Raw genomic sequence first — 23,151 nt, forward strand, 5'->3', positions numbered from 1 at the left:
GTCTGAACGATAACAGCGTCTTTGATTACACTTTACTCTCCCACCAGTGGTGCTTCACATTTGAAGCATGGGAAAAGACGGCAGGCTTTAAACGTGAAGCCGTCACAGGAAACGCAGTGCATTTGTCACCTGTATTAGTTACCAAAAATATACAAAGACACGTCTTCTCCTTGGTAAATCTTGTTAAATATTTCGGTAATGGAACAGGAAGCAGCGGCACTTAGAAGCAACACGCTGTGCCGCCCCGGCTCCTCGGAAAGGTAAAAAACGTTTAATGTGCCTTGCTGTGGTTGGAAAACTGCTTGTGTCGTGGCCGGGACGAAGCCAGGTCAAACAAAATGACTTGTTTCGAAATGGCTGCTTTTACTGTAAACCGACACCCCGGTTAGAGGTTTAACAAAGCAGCAGCTCAAGGAGTGTTTGCTGTTGTATTCATTAAACAACCAGGGGCTGCCAAATGAACCATATATGACTTCTTAAGGATTTACACGGCGATGTACTGTTGCAGAATACGATAAAATAATGTTTGATTTTATCTGCCTTCAGCATCACCTTTGTAGAGATTCTTTGGCAGCTGGCAGGTGTGGCCACAGCCATTGGAGCAGCACTTTTTGACAGCTGAACACTCTCCATCCTCCTCGCAGCTCTCCACACAGGCAGCTGCGAAGCCGCTGGCCTTCTCCGGGGCAGGGCAGTCACCCTGCTTCACTCCCTCCACAGACTTTAGGAACTCGCAGCTAGTGAGACACTCGTAGTGTTTCTTGGGAAAGAGGGGCTGAGGAAGAAGAGGGAAGGAGAAGGGGAGAAAAAAAAAATATAAGTCAGACTACTTTTTTAAGGCAGGGCTGTGAGCTAACAGTGATTCTCCTGTTTACATTTCTGCTCATGACTCACTGGAGCGGCGAGTACATTAAACAGCTTAGGCTCACAGAGGGTGTCATTACAGTGCAAAACCAGTTGCTTCACACCCCTTTTCAAACTTTCCTCTTACTAAATCTTCCCACTGGGCCTGAAAAACCCCCCTCAAAAGCTCAAAATCTGAGGCAACCGCAGCATTTGTGGCAGTGACATACCTCACATAAATCTTGGCACTGGTTTTCCTTCAGGTCCCAGGATTCCTTGCAGGGCTCCAGGCACTGTGAAAAGGAGAAGGGTGTCAGTTCTTCAAAGAACCAGCCACATCAAAGTGTTAGTGCTGTGGAGATGGTGCCTACTTGTGGTGGGCTGACAGGCACCTCGCTTAGGCACTTCCCCTACCACCTTTGCAGCAACCAAACACACCACTTTTTGCTACGGATAATGGCCAAACCATCAAAGGGCGCAAACAGTCCTCTACAAAAGCAGATATGGGAGAAAGTTTGTCTGTCAGTTGCAGGCTGTCTCTTAAAAACTCTGCTCTTGCTTGGGTTTTGCTTGGTGTAGGCCTTGACAGATTCTCTCTTCACGCCTTAACACTAGTAGCCTCCCATGCTGTCTACGCCTCCTTCTCGTCCTGCCACTTCCCCTGTACATGTCTGGGCTTGATACACTTTGGCACTGGCACTAAGCTCCCTACTTGTTACCATGCTGAACAGAGAGCATTTAATAAATGATACACTTGGTTTAATGTTCCTGGGATTCCCTTTTTTAACATGCGGAACAAATTTACTGAATGCTCGAAATCGGCGCGGGATAAAAGAAAAACTTCAGCGTAAAGTGTAGCTCTAAGTCGTTTTGCCAAACATAATTTGGGAAGATAACGTTTAAAATTAAAGTTCAGGATTCCAGTCCATACTCCTTTTTTCTTTTATACTCAGCTGCTCACCCCGAACGAATCAAATTCAATAAAGGTGAATGTAATATAACAAAAAGGTCCATGCGTGTCCGATAGAATCAGGCAGATCCCGCTGCAGAAAAAGGAATATGTTCGGATTGGGTTTGAGAAAAGCTAGGGTCTTATGTGCTCTTGCTCCTGGCCGCTGAGAGCTGGTGTGAAAAAGAAGAGCGAGCTCAGTCAAACCGCTGCCAGGCTGCTTCTGTACTGCACTGGGAGCAGCCCAAACCGCACCAACGACCTGCCAAAGCCACTCATTCAACCCTGTTTAATTTAGACTCCTTCACCAGCTACAGTGCAGCTAAAGTAGGCACAACAGTACATTTTCAACGCTTTCTCCTACATTCATCATCCAGGACAGTTCAATATGCCGGCAAGTAATAGAGGCAAATATAACATGGATACCTGCCATTAGCAAAAGTCCACTTTCTGTTAGAAAAGGAGACCCCTGGATACAGATTATGAGAAGAACACAAAGAGTAAGGCACATAGAATGATTAAATCAGGGCACCTACTGTAGTGACTGCATTAAACACTGGAGCTGAGGTAAGAATTTTTTCATCTCAGGCTGGGAGCCAGAGTTTTAGTTATTACTCTTTAATTCACTCATTAGCCGGCTCTGTCATTATTATGCCATTGCCAGAGAACAGTTTATTTGCTTTTTATGGAGTGTGGTGGACGGGCGCATGATGAAACATAAACCTTGCTTCTGGAGGAGCAAGCTGCAATCAGGACCGTGCGCACGTCTGCCAGCACTCTGCTTCTCTGCCGGGTCTCTCCTTTACCCAACCCTGTCTCAAGCAGCTGACAACCTCTGTGTGGACAGTGTGTTGAGTGCTAAACAGGCCATTTCCCAGGGGAGGAGAAGGCTGGGAGGGAAGGTATTTTCTTAATTACTTCATAGCAATATAGATATCACTCCAGCAATATAAAATATAAAGTGCCAAGAGGAAAAAATTGGACACCCTGTCGGGTTATGACAGCAGAGAGCTCCAAGAGAAACTAATGTGGTTTCTACAGAGCTGATCAGGTGAAACCGCTGTAACACCTCGGAGACTTAAGATGACATACGAGCTTAGCTGCGCTGTCCAAGTCATGCCTCATTCTATGCCGTTTTAAAATCATCTGCTATTCATAATATGGTGACCTTATATCATTAATTCTGTTCTCAATTGTGTCCTGCGGGAGCAGAGGCTGTGGCGCAGCAGCAGCAAACCTCAGCATCCCAGGCTCATATACGAGCCCCACGCTGCACCAATGAGGTGTTGAGGCAATAACTGTGTGCTTCACCGGTGTCTAAAGGATATTCTGCCAGTAGACGCACATGTTAAAGCCCCCAAAATCCCTTCTACAAATCACTGAACATACACACATAAGCCTGGGGATCAAGCTCATTTTACTCACTGAACGATCTTGTGTGCATGGCCAGAATGCATTCATTGACTTTTCTTGAGGATGAAACCCTCTCTGGTTCACCACAATCACAACTGCACTGAGTGAAAATAGAATCATCGTTACCCCGAGATGCTCAGAGCAGCATGCCAAGCAGCATGAATTAACACAGCACATTGTGTACCGTGGATATTGCAACACAGATCAGAATGCTGGCTGTGGGTTTAGTGTTGTCTCACCCTCACAGTCTTTTTTCTTTCCTTTTTTTTTTAAAATGTAACTCTTCGGGGCAAAAGTTCTTAACTAGCAAAAAGCTGCACAGTTCTATCGGGAACTTGTTTTTGCTGTACAAGTGGCTGCATCATAAACGACACAAAGATAAGCATCTGTGTTGAGGCAGGGCTCCCTGCAGGTGTGCTGAAAACTGACAGTCTGTCAGCATTTCTCCACAGCCACACCTCCCAACCTGACATTTAAGGAGGGAAGATGAGGACCGACGACAGATGTCTTGCCAAAGCAAATAGGATGCCTGGATATAATTACAAAGGTGCGCTCATCAATCAAAGACCTGATTCCTATTTACACAGTTTGGTGCTCAATCTAAACCATGTTACTGATGATGCCAGACTAATCCTTTGGATGGGCCAAGACTTATTTTCTATAAACTCTTGTGTAATTTCTTAAGGGTGTGCCACCTCCACCCCATCCCAGGCTGGTACACACACACTCACCTTATTGAAACAGTTCTTCTGTTTTTCTACATTCGACTAACAAGCACCAGAGCCCCAGTTAAAAGCCCAGAAGGAGACACAATTGCTTTTAGGGTTGCTTCAGAAAGGGTGTCCAGTGTAAAAGTCTGCCAAATCAATCCTCTAGAGCTACTGGCTATGGTGACCTTTTGTGAATAAGAAAAATGAAAGTAGCTTCATTTTTAAATGCATTGATTTTTAAAAATGTTGTTTTGCTGACCTTTAGTCAATGGGCATTCTTAAACTAAATATTAAATACAGCAAACAAAAAATCCCAACTCAACTAACAAATGGAAATGTCTAGGGCTGGAAAATGACGCCAATGTTAAAAAAAAAAAAAAAAAAAAAGCAATCAGTTGCAGCTTCCAGGTTAGAAATGCAAACTTGGATGCAGGAATAAACATGTTCACCGCCTGATACAAAAAAATTATGTGGTCTTACTTCCCCCTGTGTGAAAACTGTATTGGATCCTGAAAAGTATGCATTATTAGGTGCAAAGACACTTTTTGCTAAACTAAAACCGTGCAAACTGCACACTCATTTGCCAGTGAGTTGTGATTCAAACATTACCTTCATTTTGAAAAGTAATATGACTAAAACTTACAAAATAAATTACATTTTCTATTCATTATGACCCCAAAATGAGTAACTACACCGATAAATTTAGCAGGAAAGCACGTACAGAAGTAAAGGCAGAAAGCCATATTTCTATAGACTTCTATAGGATTGAGAGTCTTTATGCAACCATTGCTATCGCCATCTGGTGGCCTTCTGATAGAATGCTTTATGGCTTTAATTTTCTTTCCTGGAAGTAAAATCCATGTGCAATGCTTCAAAACACTAGGTCACATTAGTGTGTGTGTGTGTGTGTGTGTGTGTGTGTGTGTGTGTGTGTGTGTGTGTGTGTGTGTGTCGGGGGGGGGGGGGGGGGGGGGTCATCCAACACATTTTTTTCTATTTGTATGTTACTCACCCCTCATTAGCTGGTATCTGTGTCTTTGAGATGCACTTGTACAGTTTATGAATGCTAACTGATGCAGAAATAGCCGCTTATGACTCCAAGCACCAAAGCGGTGCCAAGCAAATATTAAAATCGGGGACATCATAAATGAGTGGGTGCCATCACAGTGGTTTGTGGTTTGTAGGGACAGTCTATCTATATCTAGAACTTGTGTAAAAGTTCCTAAATGAATAGCACCACGGCATGATCTTCCGGTGAGTATCAGTGGATCCTCTGGAGATTTGAAGTACTCAAACATTTACATTTCTTGCACCACCAGCAGCTCATGTTTAACTTCCGAAACATAAACTGGAAAAGCTACACCACTGAACTAGAGTGGAGAACATAATTGACCTGGGCGTAGTGTATGTGCTGGTTCTGGGTGCCAGCATCGGGGCTCCCTCGAGCAAATTTCTCAGGCTGGCATCGGAGCTACCATCTGTTTTAGCATCACAAAAATTGCATGTAATTATTCTATGGAAGGTTAACATATTTCAGGACAAATTTCACCCCCCAAAAAACACAAATGCTTTCCTTTTCTCAGAGATGTAAACAAGAGCATGGGGTTGTTTCTATGGACTTGAGCTGTTAGCCTTAACAAAAGCATTTGGGCGGCTGATTTCCCCTTTGTCCTCTTATCTTCCTGCCCAATGGTGACACATTCTGCATGGTTAAGTAGGAACATCCAGAGCGCTCTTTCACTCCCCATTTCACGCTGTAATAAAACGCAGCAGTTGTTACTCTGGGGGACCCTGAAAGGCATTCTGTGGGGCCGATGAGAGAGTCGGGCTGAATGGCAGCCAATGCCACAGCCCATCTTCACTTTTTCATGCCTGAGACGAGGCTGGGAGGGGGGCGACACAGGGACTGAGGAGGGAAGGGAGAGAGCGAGGGAGGGGGGTCTGCTGTGCATGGAACTGCCTTTCTTAGTCATCGTATGGTTATCTCCACCCATTGTAAAATGCTTATTGCCCCAAGTGAGTGACTGGAATAACATAAACTATGAAAAGTGCATACGGAAAATGTCACACAAGTGTATTGTTTTAGTTAATGAAGCATGAACTGCTACCAGTCAAGGTAGCCCCAGGCTTAACAATACACAGTGTACACAAAACAGGAGCCATAATTCAAACTGATGCGGATGACATTTTCCCATATTGCTCGAACATATTTGTACAGTCACGTGGAGCTGTGTGAGACAGCTATGACTGATTCTGTCATTTTGTAAATGAAAATTCAGCAGACACAAATTTATGTGGGTACCTGTGCTTTCCCTCCAATCAACCTGCTATTACACGGGTCCCTGTAGATTTTTTTCCCACCGCTATCCCAAAAGCTTAGAGATGACATCTGGGAGATGAAGGTACTGATGGTGAGTGTCATAGCTTGAGTGCTGCCAACAAATATTTACAAGGTGCCTTTGCTGCTCCTTGGGATGAAGCCACAGCTTTTTTTTTACCTGCTCTGGTTGACTCAGATATGGTGGAATCTTTGTTGTTGATCACACACACACACACACACACTGTAAATCTCACCTCCAATCTCATTGAGTTATGGCTATTTTTTGCTGCCCTGGTGCTTTTCACACTCCCAATGACTGTATTCAATTATTCCAGCAGCTCCCGGCTCATATCTATCGACCCATCCAGGAGTAAGTTGCTGGGTTTGCTCTCTCCTCTAGCGAAACAGGCACGTACTCCATCTCTTCACTCACTCTATTTCACTTTTATTCAGCTGTCACCCCGCCCCCCCCCCCCCCCCCAACTTGCTCAGATTCTCCTAAATTGTTATATCTCCTCTCAATTCTCTTTCTCAGCTTTTCATTCTCTCCCTCTCACTCTAAGGGCCAGGTAAGACCTGATAAATTCGAAAACTCATTTTTGGCCATCCATCTGAACTAAGCCACAATGTTCACATCAATGTTTTCCAAAAATCTCTCCAAAGTAGAAACATGAGAAAACATGACACTCGCACTGCAGTGTTGACAAAGAATTAGCTTTTTTTTTAAATTATGTAAGAGATCTTATGCAAACATGGCCACTGAACTTTTACTTGCCTCCAGCTTTTGTCTGGGTTCATCTTTGTGTGTTTTCCTAGCAGTGTTTGTAACCAAGCACAGTGTAACTGACACTTTTTGTGCCAGCTCTAAGGCAACTGCACCGATACGGAAAAAAAAGTCATTAAACAAATGTCAATCAAGAGACAAAAAGAGCAGGCCTCAAGTGACATTATGCAGCTTGGATCACATTCTTACTTTTTATACAATCTTGGTATACGGCTGAAAATTCTTCTCTAGATCTATAAAAAAACTATTTTAATCAAGTTGGAGGAAGGGCGAAGCTGAGTGGCAGCCTCCAGCGCTAAAAAATACAGACAACACAAAAGTGCTGAAGCCTGCAGTTCTTCAAACGGCCACTTGAAGCTGGCTTCAAAAGTGAGTCAATCCTCACCGACTCCCATTTTAACATGATCAGCTTTAAAGGAGAAATAAAAAGCATTAGAGCCTGGTACAACAATAACAACAACAAAATAATCTCTGTTGCAGATTTCCCCCTACATAACTATGTGATTTTTTTCACCCATTTAAATATATTTCTAAGTCTCACATTTAAGGAAGTGGCCACTCTGAGTGACAGCTCTATGTTGACACAGATAGTTACAGACGTTAGCTCTCTGCTAGGCTTCACCTGAGCTAAGGTCCCAGTCACACAGGCCTAGAGACTGGTCAGCAACCAACCTGAAACTAGCACTCACTAGGGAAACATGTATTCCCAGACTGGTTGGCAACTGGTTGCCAGAGGCTGCTGGCACTGACTAGGTGTAAAGAGGTGTGTGGTGCTGCACTGAGAAGCTCCTTGGAATTGCTTTGGTGAGGGAGAGATTGCAATGGCTACTCGCAGTTTGCATGAAAGACGACAACATGACTGCAAACTACTTGCTGAGCAGAAGTGAAACCTTAAAAAGTTCGACACAACCTGGAAACAGAATCGTGCCTTTTAAACATGCAATTTGCAGGAAAAGATCCTCCATTTACAGTTTGTGTCACCACATCAGGAGATATACACAGCATATTGGCCAGTATTTGCAGACAAGTTAGCATTTTCCATGCAAACTACAGGTGTTGGTTGCAATCTGCTAGTGACAAAACCGATAAATAGGAGGTTTTTGGTGCAGCTAGATCTTGGCAACTGATTTCATCTAGTGTCAGCCAGAAGCCTCCAGCACTCACCAACCAGTCGGGGAATGCACATTTAACTTTAGCAACTGAAGTTTGTTACTGAACGTAAGTTACTGAACTAGACTGTGTTTGTGGTGTCATAATATTTCTGCATAGTTAACTGTATTTGGTGTTCTAGACCAAACCTTCTAAACCAAAAAGATTTTTAGTTTGCTCAAAATTACAAAATAGTGCTTCAAAATGTTCACATGTGGCCTGCTGAAGCTAACAAACCTCAAAACCTCTTTCCAAGAAGAAAAATCTTAACATATGAATATTTTCAAATGTCTCTACATGACAGCAAGCATGACTTGGCATACTCTGTCTGAGCATCACTATTTCTCACAGTAAAGACCATTACTCTTAAGGGTTTTCCTGTTTTCTCTAACATTGACCCTCCGTTAAACTGCTTTAAAAATGAGCTTCAGTCTAATCCAAAATCTATAAAAATAAAAATTAAAAAAATAACAGTAAGCGAGACAGAGAGAGAGCAACAGCGAGATTCACATTACACGTTAACCAGGTTAAAACATATTTCATCAAGCGCACGAGCTGTGATCTGATGGACTGTAAAATAATACACTAGTAAAGCCTTCCAATATATCTCTGACGTGCCATTATGTTTCAAAGCGACTGTAAAAATACAGCGAGTAAATCAGGAAGAAGATATCCTCGTCCTGAGCTGTTATGAAGTCTAGACACGCCATTTCCTCAACCTAATGTGACCTTATAGTCCATGAGATATCGCGTATTTAATTTCTGCACCGCCGTAAATTAGCACAGGTGTGTGCTGCGCAGACAGTGGGTGGATCGTGTAGATCAAAAAGATTCAGTGTGCTGACTTGAGATGTGAGATTGCAACTCTATACAGCCTCACAATTTTCTTTTTCCCCCATAAGCAGGAGCTTGCTTACGTAAATGCCACTAATTCTATTTAGGGCTGTAAGATTTATGTTGGTTTTATTGTTTCGGAGGCAACAGAAAAGCTATTTGCTGGGATGGAAGTGCATTTTTTATTCATATGAAGTTTTGGCCTGTTATTTTTGGGGAAAGAAAGAAAGAAAGAAAACTATGCTGTAGCAGTTACTGTGAGGTGTTTTGTTCCACGATTACATAAACCTCTGCAAACTAACAGGAAACCCACAGGGCTAGCAGTGTCCTTGGAGAATTACTATAGTCAGGAAAGACAAAAATGATGGCATGTTTAGTGCTTCTGCACTTCATTTGTTCCAAACCAGGTAATCTATGATTCCAACAAACTGGTAGCTGTCTGCCCTCCTCCATCTATCTTCAGGCGCATCCATACCACATGGAAATGTGGTATTTTCCACTATCACAACAAACCATCAGTCATAAGTATACGATGTGACAACTCTATTAAGTGATTGAGACTAGGATTTGCAAAGGCTTCTTCAAATTTCTCTTAAACAAATAATGACATATTTTCCAACTGTCCGTGTGTTTTTCAGCCTTGTGCGGGACATATTCTGCGAGCATTTAAAGTGTCATAATTCCCTCTTCAATACAACCAACTAAAACAATGTTGTTTTCCAGGTCCAGTGGGGTGAAACTGAATTTATGCGATTTGAGACTTTCTATTTTGTTTGTCAAACCAGGCTCAGAGACGTTGAGTGAGCTAGCAGGTGGTGTCACAGACATTCTTTGAGGATCACTTTAATTATTAATTTAAATGCAGTTGAGGGCGCAGACAACAAAGAGCTGAATAGCAATAGCTTGGCAGAAAGTGAGAAGGAAAAGAGGAGGAGTTGGGAAGGGGGGGGGCAATGCATGAATTATACATTTACCCCACAATCAGAGGTGCCTGCCTTATTTATGAGCAAAAAAAGCCCGCACAGCTTTGCCAGAATTGTGCTTTGTCTACTGTGGAATGCAATAGGAGTTCACTTAATACTTAATGACTCTGAAGTTTCACCCAGACACACAAACACACCAATGCCCCACTGCCCTTTAAAGGGCTCCTTTTCTTACGGGTCCACGGGCGTCTCACGTTATGTTCTGCAGTGACAGGAGTCAAAATTACAGTGGCTGTAACCAGACCTTCAGTTATCACCTACTTCTGAGCTCAGTTTACATTTCATGACAATTAGACTCAACAGGATGTATCCATCATGTGGGGTCAGATTGGTGATAAAGAGGCCGCCATGAGCTTTTGCTGTGACATGGCATGGGAAAGCCAAACCCTCTCCACGGTTTTCTGAAAAGCATGTCAGATCTGCCCAATGCATGATATACTGTACTTACACCCAAACAATCATGCATAATGTGTTGATGACAGACGTATAGAAGCAGAGTTGAAAGCGGGATCGCACGATAAAAACACTTCCTCATCGGCAAAGCCATTTATTCAGACTGTTCACACGGTTGATTTATGGCGGCAACAGTGAACTCCTGCTTACCATGCATGGGATGAAAAATGAATTTCTGCCATTGTAGACCGAGGACATGGTAAACAAGTCAAAAGGCATTAGCTCTGCTGGGTTGTTTCATAAAATGACCACTCAAGCAGTCTTAATCCCTTCCTGCTTCATCTCAAATCAAATGAGACCAGACCTGGAGATTCTGTGCCAATGTAGGCCAACAACATGTAAAACACAACATGCCATAGAGGGGAGGAAAGCCGTCTTAATCCCATGCTCCAGTCACATTCCACCACTATCTCCAGTTGTTTATTTGAGTTTCAGACACACTTTAAATTCACTAATCCTACTTGCCCTCTCTAGTGTTCACTAAACAGCCCCTCAGCATTATCGGCATCTTTGAATTGCAACACATCCAGATTGAGAAATAACATGCAGACAAAAAAAAAAAAAAAAAAAAAAAGTAGTGATATAATGCATTCTCTTTGCTTGATGTGATGACTGAATTTTCTTTTACATGCAATTCAAAAAGCAGTGCAAAGACTTCACAAACAGAGGGCAAACCTGGGCATGTTGAGTACATAAGATAAAGTATACAGCTGTGGAGAGCAAACAAAAGACAAAAAAAAAAATTGACTTTCTCTTCATCTCTGATGCAAGTTCAGACTGGAAAAGCTGAAGTATAATCTACTTTGCTGAAGTAGTCATCTCCAAGTCAGAAGGTTAAGAGATACATTGGTCATCGAGGCCCTGCTTTTCAATCGTTCTGAAACCATCACACACAGCACTCAGTGTGGGGTTTATCTGCGGGATGTAGCAGCTTTGAGTGCAGCTGGAATAAATTGATAAGCCCCCATCTACTAAGTACATCAGCTTAAAGATTCTTAAATTCTAATCTTTCTTTCACCAAGGCGACTGTTGGCACGATCGGTCTGGAAACGAAAATACAAACAACAACCACCAAATTAATTCTTGCTACAGCACCTCTTAACACGTGATCTTAGGAAAGGAAATGATGGCAAAGTTAATGTGATAAGTACGCTGTAATCTGTGATGTTCAGCCAATACGTCCTCAGATTGAAAATACACACTTGGATGATGGCAGATTGTCTCAGTGTGACTGGTCATTATTGCTAAAAGAGGATTTCACTGCAGCTTTGATTACATTAATCCTTCAAGAGAATTAAATCCTTTCTGACAGGGAGAACATGGGAAATCAGGCTATCTGTGAAACTTTGATTATCTTTAGGAAAAATAAATAAAAAGGCCCCTTATGCTCTGCGGGATCAATAAAAATAGACAGGTATAAGATAGCGAGCATATTTTTTTCCTGAAGTATTTCCTGGCGCACTCATCACTCAGATGCTGAGCAGACAGGATTGCAAAGACGAGCTCTGGATTGAGCTTTCACTGCTGAAAAAGTCTCAACTGCAAGCCTCGCAGCCTCTTTGCCTCCTCTCCTGTGGCCACGTCTTTGGTGTTTCTTTTTTTTTTTTTCTGTGGGGGTTTTCATTCCCTGCCACCCACCATGTGAATAATGAGCTCCACAGATAGCAGCCAATGAAGCGACCCCCCCGTTAACCAATGAAACTTAACAACCATGTCCAGATCAGGTCCTTCCTGCTGGGACTGACCAGCCTTGCTTCACACTCCTCTACCACCCACACACAGACACTCACACTGCCTCAAACTACATAAAATACAAGGGGGGGGAAAAGGCAAAATACATGGCTGTCTTTTTACATGATCTCTCAAAATTGAACACTCGGGTCACATATGACTACGTGAAATGGGAAAGTGAATTAAGTCAGAGTGGCTAGGGCTGTTTCGGGAAAAAAAATTACACTCTGCTTACACGTACGCTGGCGGGCAATCCAGACACAGTCTACTTGACAGATTGATTTCTAGCCTGGCTTGCTTTGAGGTGTCGGTGCTGGTAATATGACTAACACGGGGAAGTGCGATGAATGTCTGGCCTCAACATGACCAAAAGGTGCTTTGAAGTCTGTTTAAGCACCTAACAATCCCAGCCATGTCCAGCCATGCCCAGCTGTAAAACTGCTAACCCTTACCCATTGTATTACATCATTTCAGTGCACCTCAAAATGTCCTAACCACCAAGAAAAGCTTCAAGTGAAAGTGACACTTTTCTGATGAATATGCATTTAGTGCTTCAATTAAGATGAACTGGAACCAGGAAACAATAATAAGGTGAGACTTGAGAAAATGTGTGGGTTGGTAGAAGGGGGGGTTGTGGTTGATAGTGTCTTTGAAAGACACTTTTGAATGTGACATAGTAGCATTCCAGCGATTGTTATTCAGGAAAACCGCTCCAAAGCTTCCAACATGTGAAGACGAAGGCGCGTGTAATCCAAAAGAGTAAACACTTCTTATTCTTGCTCTGGAATTTGAAGCTTAGGGTGTGAGTGATAGGAAAGATCACTCAAAGGAGCCACCTGGTACACGCAAGGCATCTATGAAAGACATGCACGACTCATTGGCGTCGAATGGCAGCCAGACAATGCTGCTCTCTAAAGATTTTTCTCCCTGCAAATGCTTGATAAGTAAATATGGGGCTATGATTGGCTCACAGAAAAATGCAGGACTGAGTCAACATCTCCCCGATAAAGGATGGAATTTTTAAAGATGGAATTTAAATATCATCCTAAATGGAGGGAAAAGGGAAAAATAGCCCACTTTCCTCCTGAGGAGTTATTCTGATTGGCGCCTTTCAGTGAATTACTGCAGGCCAACCTATCTAGGCATATAGAGTATGCCCTTTCTTCTCATCCTTCCCTGATAGAAGTTTGAGTAATGAAGCGCACAGCTTTCTTGCAGACATTTAGTTGCCTTAAGTCTATCCTAGCATTTGATGTGGAGCCTGGATCACACCCACAGGGAAGCACACCCTGCAAATATCAGCTACGCTCTGAACATGGAAAGCTTCTTGGCTTCTTCTGCATGCTCTCCCATGCTGTGGGCACACAAAATATATTTTCTTTGCCCCACCAGAAGAAGAAAAAAAAGAGAGAACACCCTGGAGTGTTTTTTTTTTCTTTTTTTTTAAACTTTTAGGGAATACAGCCAAACTTCTCAAGAGGTGAGCTCTAACAGTAGGGAAACAAAATGACAATAGCTCCTACAACTGCTTGCCGTCTACTTCCCTGGCATTCCCCTGCTGAATAGACTTTGTCTGCTGGCCCACTGTTGTGGCATGATAATGACTCCCCAGCTCTTCAAATGCCACCTCGCTCGGCTCTGAAGAGAGGGCAAGCAGGTTAATTACCATTACAATGGGGGAAACTGAGAGCAGGGCCAACTCTGGACACTGCATACGAGATGACCGGGATGACTTTCTCATCACAAATGGAAACAGGAGGCTTTGATTTCCTAAAACGCAAACAGATGGACAGGGCACAGCATCTTTGTCTAAACTATTAGGCAGCCCTTCCTTGCATTTCCTTCACAGGCAGGGAGCTCTCAGTGGCTCTTTAACCGTTCTCCAGGGTGGACAGGCCTTCTGCCCTAACGCACTCCCCCCGAAGCTGTTGCCTTTGTCTTCTCTGTTTGACTGTGAGCTGTTCATGAAGTGAAGAGGCTAATCAGCGGCTGTAGAGCTATTCACGGGGAACCACTGTACAGCATGGGCCCATTTGGTGCAATTGTCAGAGTGGCCACAATAGCTCTCTGTTTTGACACGCTAAACACAGGCCCTGAGAGCACACTCGAGCCATTGATGTGGATGTGAAGTGTGGTGATGTTTGCTACCAAAATATTGACTTCTTGGTGCAAATTAAACTTAAGCACCATGCCCTGGCCCGCACCCTGAACGGCTGAATTGAAGCCTAGAATTTAATTAATTCGATTTGGAGAGCCCTTGAAACTGAAAGTAGCAGAGCATCACAGCTGTAGAACAGCAACACAAACATATCATTATTTTTAAGGGCTTACATCAAATCCAGCCTCGTGTATTTACAGTCTACAAGTAGGATAAAGAAGTGCTAACTGGCATGTTTGTTACAGCGGGGAGACCAAGAAGTTCATTACAGAGTTTTTTGGGATATTTGCAGAGTTTCAGCAATGTTGGCTGGTTGATTATGAAAACACTATGCTGTCTTAGACTTGCAGCCAGCAAAAGCTTTTTTATTTCTTTTTTCTTTTTTTTTTTCCAAACATAAAACTCTGAATTACTGAGGGATGGCTGGTGCCAAGAGCTGTTGTTGACTATCGCAGTGGAAAGGAGAGGAACAAGTTTCACAGCATTATGGTGAAAACAAAGAAGATTCGCCTGCTGGACTGAAGCAAAATGTCACCAAAGTTTTAAAATAAAATAAATGACATATTTTCTTAATCACACATTACATTTTAGAACGAACTTGGATCACACACAAGCTTCAGACTGTACTCACTAATATAACTAATGTAATTTGACTACTTTATTCAAAGAGGATGTGCGACTTTTTGCAGGAAAGGACAGTCAGAGCAGCATTAACCTGGCGTGTTTTCGATGGCAGGAGAAACCTGAGCTCTCGGGAGACCATGCAAACTCCAAACAGAAAGGCCGTGCCCGTGTTGGAACTGGGGGAGCACTATACAATGACATTTCACCCCCAAATTAGTACAGATTTAGTGGTGTTAACAGTGAAGAAGAATGTGCTTTAAGTGCGTGATAAATAGGACAAGTGAAACAACCCGTACAGAACACATGACAAAGCACTGTTGCAATAGCTCGGCTTTATCCAAGACAAATTCAAATTGCTCGAGAAACGATTTGAAATTCAAAAAAGGGAATTTCACTTTGCAAGGCTGTTGATACTAGACACTGATTGGGATTAATAAGTACTCCACATGAAGCCACATTAAGTAAGCACAAATAACCGCCGCCGCTCTGTATTATAATGAGTTTTCAATTAATCACAGTCATTGTAATAATGCGTTTTACACAAATTCTCAGCATGCATTCCTCTTTAACTGCAGACTGATAAAGGCATGCGAGGAAAAGTTATCGAATTTGTCCTCACCAAGCTACCTTGACATATAAGGCGGACATATAAGTGAAGAAAAAGAGAAAAAAAAGAAACATCTGATGCTTCATGAAAGGAAAACCTGTCGTCTTGCAAATATGCGTGTTGTGTATGCCCTATTTTGATTCAAAGAGGTCTAACATTGCTGGATCTTGGTTTCAATGCCTGCGCGCGGGAAATGAGAGCATTTGACAGATACCAAAAGCATTTCCAAGCATTTCTACTTGGACCTCCGCTAGCACATCCTCCTTAGTTCAGCCCCATCATGTTCTCTGTCCACAGTCTATACAGCGCATCTCTGAGGACCTTGTCAACATCTCCAGGAGAGTCTGATAGAATATGTCAGCACCATCTTTTCAGAGGAGCTGTCAACACAGGCTTTGTATCAACCTTCTTTGGGACAGGGCACAGAACTCAAACAAGCCCTGCGGGAGACATACTTTAATGCATCCGAGTGAAACTCCAAATGACAGCAGAAAGAAAAAAACAATCACGCTCTGCTTTCATAAATTGACACACCTTTAATCTCTTCAGATCTTCTTTAATTGTATTCCAATTACAAGAGCAAATGGGTATCTATGAAAGCAGGAGCAATCAACTATGGTTTTTATCTCATGACAGTCTATGTCAACAGCTTGTGAATCCCGCAGGCATGACAAAACTAGTCCTGTCGTGACTCGCACACTTTATGTTGTATTATTCTTTGATAACGAGGCATGTATGTAGCATGCGTCTCACTCATGGAAGAAATGAAACGGTGTTACCTTGGAGCACTGCTTGTGATTCTGGCACCACACCAAGGATCCATTATTCTGTTGAAAAGAAGGAAAAACATCATCAGTCATCAGACATACTGCTGAAAGAACATTTATAATAACCAATTCATCAAGTCAATGTGCAACTTTGACCCTTTCTTCTCCCTCTCACAATATACGTCCGCGGTGGCCAAGGCCTTTTTGATTAACAATAATGTTAACTCAGCTTTGTGTGCTGAGTGCATGCAGCCCAAGCAGGAAAGCAGGGTCACCACACTAAGGTGAGGGCAAACCTCTGGTCAGTTTCAGCAGAGCATGGTGACCCCAGCTTTTCTGTGAATTTGTTTGATCTCTCAACAGACATCTCAGAGGTCACGGAAGGAGGAACTAATGTCAGCACTCCTGCACAGACCGCAGATATAGCCAATTTGCTCTAATTGCGGTCGAAGTGCCACCTTCGGCACTCCGACAAGGTAAACATTTGGTCCTAATAGAGCCGTGTTTTTGTAAAGCTTCGATGTGTGAATGCAGAGGACTATCAAGTGGAGGACTAGTGGAGGTAAATGACTTTTTCAAGCCATTTCCCTTATTCCACAAGGACTGGGAATTATGCTGTTTTTCTCTGCGAACATTATTTTGGTTGGATACCAAGAGGAAGGCTCGAGCTTTAGCATAAATGACCTGGTGATTATGGCGAAAGACAGATCAGCAACAGCTGATTTTCTGCACACTTGCAAAGCAACATTAACATGTCCTCGCCTTATAAACTGACATGACAATGTTTCATACATTTCCACATTCAGCAGATGCAAATGACGTATTCATCTGGATTTACGTTTTTGGTTGGTTCGTAACCGTAACTCCCTTACAGCTCAACTCGAAGAAGCTGTAAAGTTGTGTAGCACACACGGGAACTGCAACATCAGTTGGCTTAATCACCTGTGACATTATAAATAATCATCTGACCATTGATTATTTCCTAGACTTAAGATCAATGACAGATTATCGTGAGAGTATTCTCAGTGGAGACTCTGTTTATAGAGTTACATTTCTGGAATGTGTAGTCATTGACTTAAATCTGGCCTTGAGTTTTGGATGTTCCCTTTGCATCCCTGTGGAAGAAATGAAGCGGTTAGATAAAGCCAAACTTTAGGGGTCTGCAGGCAAAAGGTCTGCTTAAGTTCAATGTCAAGTTCAAAGCATTTTCTCACAATGTAATCCAGAAGAAATTTCCCATGAGACATTGAGAACTTATCATTAAAGGCTTTAATTTGACATCCAGTACCAGTAGGTGCTTTGCTTTTTGTGTCAAGGATAATGGTTGAAAAGGCTTCAAAGGAGGCCATGATTGAACAGTCATGTCTTCAGAGAATCTCTTGAAAAAAAAAAACTATTCAGATAAGGATGAAAAAGTACTAAGGACACTTGGAATAGTTTAATTTTGTTACCATGTGAAGTAAAAAAATGGGAGTTAATTGGCTCAAATTTAGTGTGCACCAGCAGGTTTTCTGAAGACTTTGACGTGGTTTTTAAACATCAATCCCAGCAAACAAACCCCGTCAGTGTCACCACATCAATAAAACTTTGACATTTACACTGGCAGGCAATGCCTCCAGATAATTTATACAGTTTGTCACAACTCAAGGCCATGTCCTAAATCATCAATCCTGTTTTTGACACCTTTCTTTACCCATCCATCAATGGAGACAGAGCCAGATCCACATAGGAGCTAATTTTGCTTTGTGACAGCATCCCCGTAGCAGAGAGGCTCAGCAGGATGTTGCCCCAGCTGTCCAGGCCTGACCCCACCATTTCAGGGACCAACGGGGGAATAATTATAGGTCAGGACTTCATCCCTCTGACTCACCATGACATTCCTCTGCAGTCTGAACATTATGCAGTCCTGAGGACTGTCAAGGACTCAAGTGAATGAATTCTTTCCAGATATTCTCCTGTGTGAGAAGACCAGACAGTGGCGCACAAACGCACGAAGGTGAACCATGCTTTGTTGATGACAGCGGAGTGACTAGATGAGGCATGTAAACAGGGTATTTATCACAAAGATACACTATGGGCATTGTCAGTTGAGAATTAAAGCAGGTGGGCAAGGGCGTGTTGCATTGTCTAGACAAACTGAGACGAACATGTACAAAGGCCTTTTGATCTTTGATAAGTCCAATCCAGCTTTTGAAACTGGAAATCTTTGTCTCCTATGGGCGTCTGATTTGGATTAAAAGCATTGCGGTTCCCACTAATCACATTTTCAAATTGCATTTAATCCAGCTGGTCTACAGGTCCCCGTACTTTTCAAGCCATCTCAACTGGAGACTGGACTTCAAAGGACAGACCACGATCTCTCTCTGTGTCCTTTGACATCTCAGGAGTCGTCAAGCATCACCAAAATAACTTCTCCTTAAGGGAACATACGCAGCAGCAAAATATAGGAGCCTGAGATTTAGGCTTCGACTCGAGTGGGTGTGAGGGCTGTGGTCATTCTGCCCATTAATTATTCACATTATATGAATAATTTGTCAGACACTCTGAAAGTGAGCTAATGCGTTCAGTGTGTGTTCAGTGTTAACATTAAAGGGTGTTTCAGAAAGGTAAAGCAACACTAGTGTAAAGTTGTCTCCACTTAGGAATGAGGCTTATTTGTCAAATGAGGTAGCTCAGGGTGTAGCAGCACTCTGGGCTGAGATTTACAGACATGACTGTCATGGTTTAAAAGCATTTATGGAGAGAGGTGAGGCCAAGCTACATAGACCCCTTATTCATCCGCTGTCTTCACTAATGAAAAACTCCACACATGAGACGAGCACTGGCTGAGGTTTGATTCCACCGCAGGTTATTTAATATCAAAGGCGAAAACAAGGGGACATGGAAAAACCACTCAGCAATGTTTTTTTCTTGCCTTCACTTAAAACACAAACCTCTCAGGCAAGATGCTTAGACTTTACTATGCAGCACACAAGCGATGAATGACTGAATTTAAGATGTTAGATTTTTATTGCTCCGAATGTAATAACAAGACCTCATGGACACACCTTGTTTTTGGCTTCACAGGTCCCCACATAAATAATCCACTACAAGGCTGATGCTTTCAGAATACATTATTGCACGGGGCTCCCAGCTCGCTCTTAATATTTTAAAGTGTCCGAGGCTAATATTTATGGTTGGGTGTTCCCCTCTGTCTATTGTACTAGGGTGACAAGTTCCCCAAAAGTGGAGTAAAATGCCGATAAATCTCTATTTAGAAATACTATTGCATCAATAAATCTAGTGATGCTATAAATCTGACAACCCATGGGTTTCCTAACTCAGCAACTCTATGCTTGTTTCCATTTCACACTAATTCAGAACTGGGGCAATTAAAACAAAGTCTCTGATTTGCATTCTGATTCAGCCACATAAAGAAAGGAAAGACGCGTGGGTGTTCATAACATCTGTAATAACATCTAAATTCTCCAAGTATCATTCCAGTCTTAAATTCCAGCTGCAAAATGTGTTAAGAGGAAAATTTGTATCTTGTACCTTAACCAAAATAAGCAGCCCATATAGATTACCAGATATTGAGAAGACACAGTAAAATATTAAGAAACAGGAGGCAAACGTTTGACATGCAGCCAAGGTCTTTCATTTCCATTAAAATGGAAAGGCTTGCATGTCTTGGTTTTCCCCACTGAGTATTAAATGACCCCTGAAGGATGTCCGAGATGAATTAAGAGGTCTGTCGTGTCGATCCTTGGAGTGGAGCTCCAAGCTGCCGTTGCTGTAATAAGATCTGGCAGAGGAAGCAGATCCACCTGTGGGTTGTGCTGACTGAGCATGCCCCACTGTTGTGGCAACATTACATTAGAGCTTATCACATTTAGCACAATTGGGCACCAGCATTTAGCAGGAAGGTGACCTCCTTGGAGCAGCACTTGGTAGCCCGATGTATATATCCTCTGCATGCCTATGAGGTGTGATGCTGGCATTTATTGGCAGGGCCAGGAGGGTAGAGGTTGGGGGTGGGGGATGGGGATTGGCAGGGCATGTTTTTGCAGCTGACCAGACCCCCCATCCTCACATAAAAGGACTGTTGAGAAAACAGTGCATAAGACAGTTCGTGCAAATTATCAACAATTGCCGTCTATTCTTAGACCCACAAGCTTGCTCCAGCACCCTTGCTTATCACAAACCACAAAACGGCCCTCTCTTTAGACAAACACCTTCCTCTCATCTTCCCCTCACTGAAGAGCGCCCCAGACTCTGAGGCTCTGCAGTCAATTATACTGACTGTTAGCTGTTCATTAGAGGTGAGACTCCATCAGTTATTTGGCCTCCTGGCTGGTCACTAATTTAATCCCCCCAACTTTGCAACCTAGGGCTGCAACACACTGTATATTCTCTAAATTAATCCCTGACACTATTTGCCAAGTTGCACTTTAAGAAATACAAACTGGGTCTCCTACTTTCCATCCGCGTGGGATTTTTCATTGGAATAAAGACACTTCATCCATCAGCCTTGTTATCCCTTAATACAATTCCTTTGAATTAACTGCAGAAGGTCTGTGTCCCATGGACCTGCATTACTACACCAAATCAATAAGTGCTTTCAGTGTAAAAGTAATTGGTACCAAAGAAATAAAGCAATGGGCTTTGCTGAGTCATTAGACCTAATTACAAATTTACCTCGCCCCAGAATGTTTCCTGACAATCAGGGATTCATTAATGCACCTTGAGAAAGACATGCCTTGCAAATGCAAATGAAGTGAATATAAAGGCCGTCAGCAGACAGATAGCTGGTGAAAAGGAGCAGAGGGGAGAGGGATCAGTGACCAGCTCTTTTCTCTGGAGTCCTGGGAGAGAACAGTGTGTCCGGTGGAGGGTGAAAAACAACTTCTGACACCACATGCCAAATCATCCAAAGCATACATCTATTTTATATAGGAGCTTCAAACGCTCTCGGGGTCACAGCACGCTTGCTGGTGGGACAATCAATGTCAAAAGTCTCCAAACGCAAGGTAAGAGAAAAGTTACCCACTACATAAAGAAACAGCAGCAAGTACATTTCAAATGAGTGAGAGGTATCTCATTTTCCAGTAATTAGCAAGTAATGAATGGAAGCTGGCTCAACTGAGAGGCATTCATAATGTCTCTGTCTCAAAACACTGAGATGGGTTAATTAGGCTTGATATAGCTTAAAGCCTCCCACTCCACACGTTCACACACATACACACAGACAGCCACACTCTGTATATAGCAACTTTGTAAGGAAGCAAAGCTGTCATAATTAATGTGAAGCTCAATCTCCAAATTTGGGACAGGGTTGTTTGGTGACAGTGATTGTTCCTAACAGAGCACCAAACTAATGAACTACACGGGCTTCATTAGTGACCTGCTCCAGCCTTCTCACAATGGGCTCAGGATAAACAGGTTTGACTTAGGCTGTGTGGAAATCATCGACCGGCACATCTTCCCATTCATGCAGCGGCACGGCATCGCATTCGCTTCTGATTCCCCGCATATTGTCAGGAGTTCCCGTGAACACATGCTCATACCTGGGAGTGCTTGAAAAACGCAGAGATGCGAGTGATGTGCAGACTGAGGCATCTCGAGGCGCATCTTGCTCGATAAATACTGGCAGTGAAGAAAGAGTCGTCCTGCTTCCTCGCAGACACACTCCCCGGGCTCGTTAGCGCCGTAATCCACAAACACAGGGTCACACACACGTTCAGGCTCCTGGAAAACATTGTCCCTGCTGCTCTGCATTTAATCCCCTCCGCGGATCGGACAACACTGCGTGCAGGCTCCGGCGAAGAAACTAAGGAAACTTCAATTATACACTGGGGAGGAGTCAACGGCTCACGAGCCCTGCTATTGGAGGATCCCGCGGTGACTGACAGGCACGAGGAGCGTTAAAACAGGTAGACTGCTGCATAGTCCTTCACTCTGTCCAAAGCAAAGGCTGTTTGTTTTAGGGAGCAGGCCTGCAAAGGAGGAGGAAGGGCTTGAGTAGAAGTCATACTCTGCAATCAAAACTTGGAATGGGCAGAGCAATCAATAAATAAACAACAGACAAGAGATGTTATGGAAACTGTTGTCTATTTAATCAGCATAATCCACCGCCTTCCATCTACCTAAGTATTTTTGTACTGGACATAGCTTTGGATTCCTAGTCTATGACAGATCTATATTCTATCTGTAGTTCTGACCAGTAGTCGAAGTGTACGACAGCTGATCTGATTATATTTTTTGTATAATAAGAACAAATCTACAAGTTTTAAAGCCAAACACAATTAATTAAAGTATTTAAGCGGTTTTAGATCTATCGCTACACTGGATAAGAGACATATTAAAAGGAAAATGATCAAGACTCAAGCTTGAGGCCAGGATATCTTGACTTAATCTCCCAGAATCATTGAATGTTCATTAGACATCCAAGTCTTTAAAGCTCCAGTTTGAAATGCAGGGTTTCTGTTTTAATTTAGCAGTCTTAGAGATAACCTCATTTGACATCAACTTTAAAAAGGCTACAAGATATACTCTGTCTTCTTCTTTTGGCTGCTCCTTTTAGGGGTCGCCACAGCGGATCATCTGCCTCCATCTCAACCTGTCCCTCGCGTCCTCCTCCGTTGCACTAAACCCTCTGCAAATCCTTCTTTACCACATCAATGAATCTTCTCTGTGGTCTTTTCCTCTTGCCTGGAAGCTCTCGGTGACAAGTAAACAATCTGTCCATCCATCCATACAAACAATCCATCCATTCATCCATCCAACCCCAGGTCTGGATTGCCATTATAAATTCATTTATGAAATCCTTTTTGGCAGCATATCAGCT

General features: G+C 42.9%; 1 protein-coding gene across 1 annotated transcript in view; it reads right to left on the reverse strand.

Moving 5' to 3' along the window:
* The window catches only part of anos1 (anosmin 1), a 40,752-nt gene extending 18,608 nt beyond the window's left edge, over positions 1-22,144 (reverse strand). The window contains exons 1-4 of the mRNA XM_085384467.1: positions 21,872-22,144; positions 16,338-16,385; positions 1,074-1,136; positions 553-775 (exon numbers count right to left, since the gene is read on the reverse strand). Of these exons, the coding sequence (XP_085240593.1) occupies positions 553-775; positions 1,074-1,136; positions 16,338-16,385; positions 21,872-22,063 (526 nt within the window). The 5' untranslated portion in view covers positions 22,064-22,144. The remainder of the gene's footprint in view (positions 1-552; positions 776-1,073; positions 1,137-16,337; positions 16,386-21,871) is intronic.
* Positions 22,145-23,151: the final 1,007 nt, after the last annotated feature.

Source organism: Rhamphochromis longiceps, linkage group LG16, assembly GCF_057381845.1.
Source record: "Rhamphochromis longiceps isolate RC_006_pf linkage group LG16, R_longiceps_female_GT1.1, whole genome shotgun sequence".
Classification (NCBI taxonomy): Eukaryota; Metazoa; Chordata; class Actinopteri; order Cichliformes; family Cichlidae; genus Rhamphochromis; species Rhamphochromis longiceps.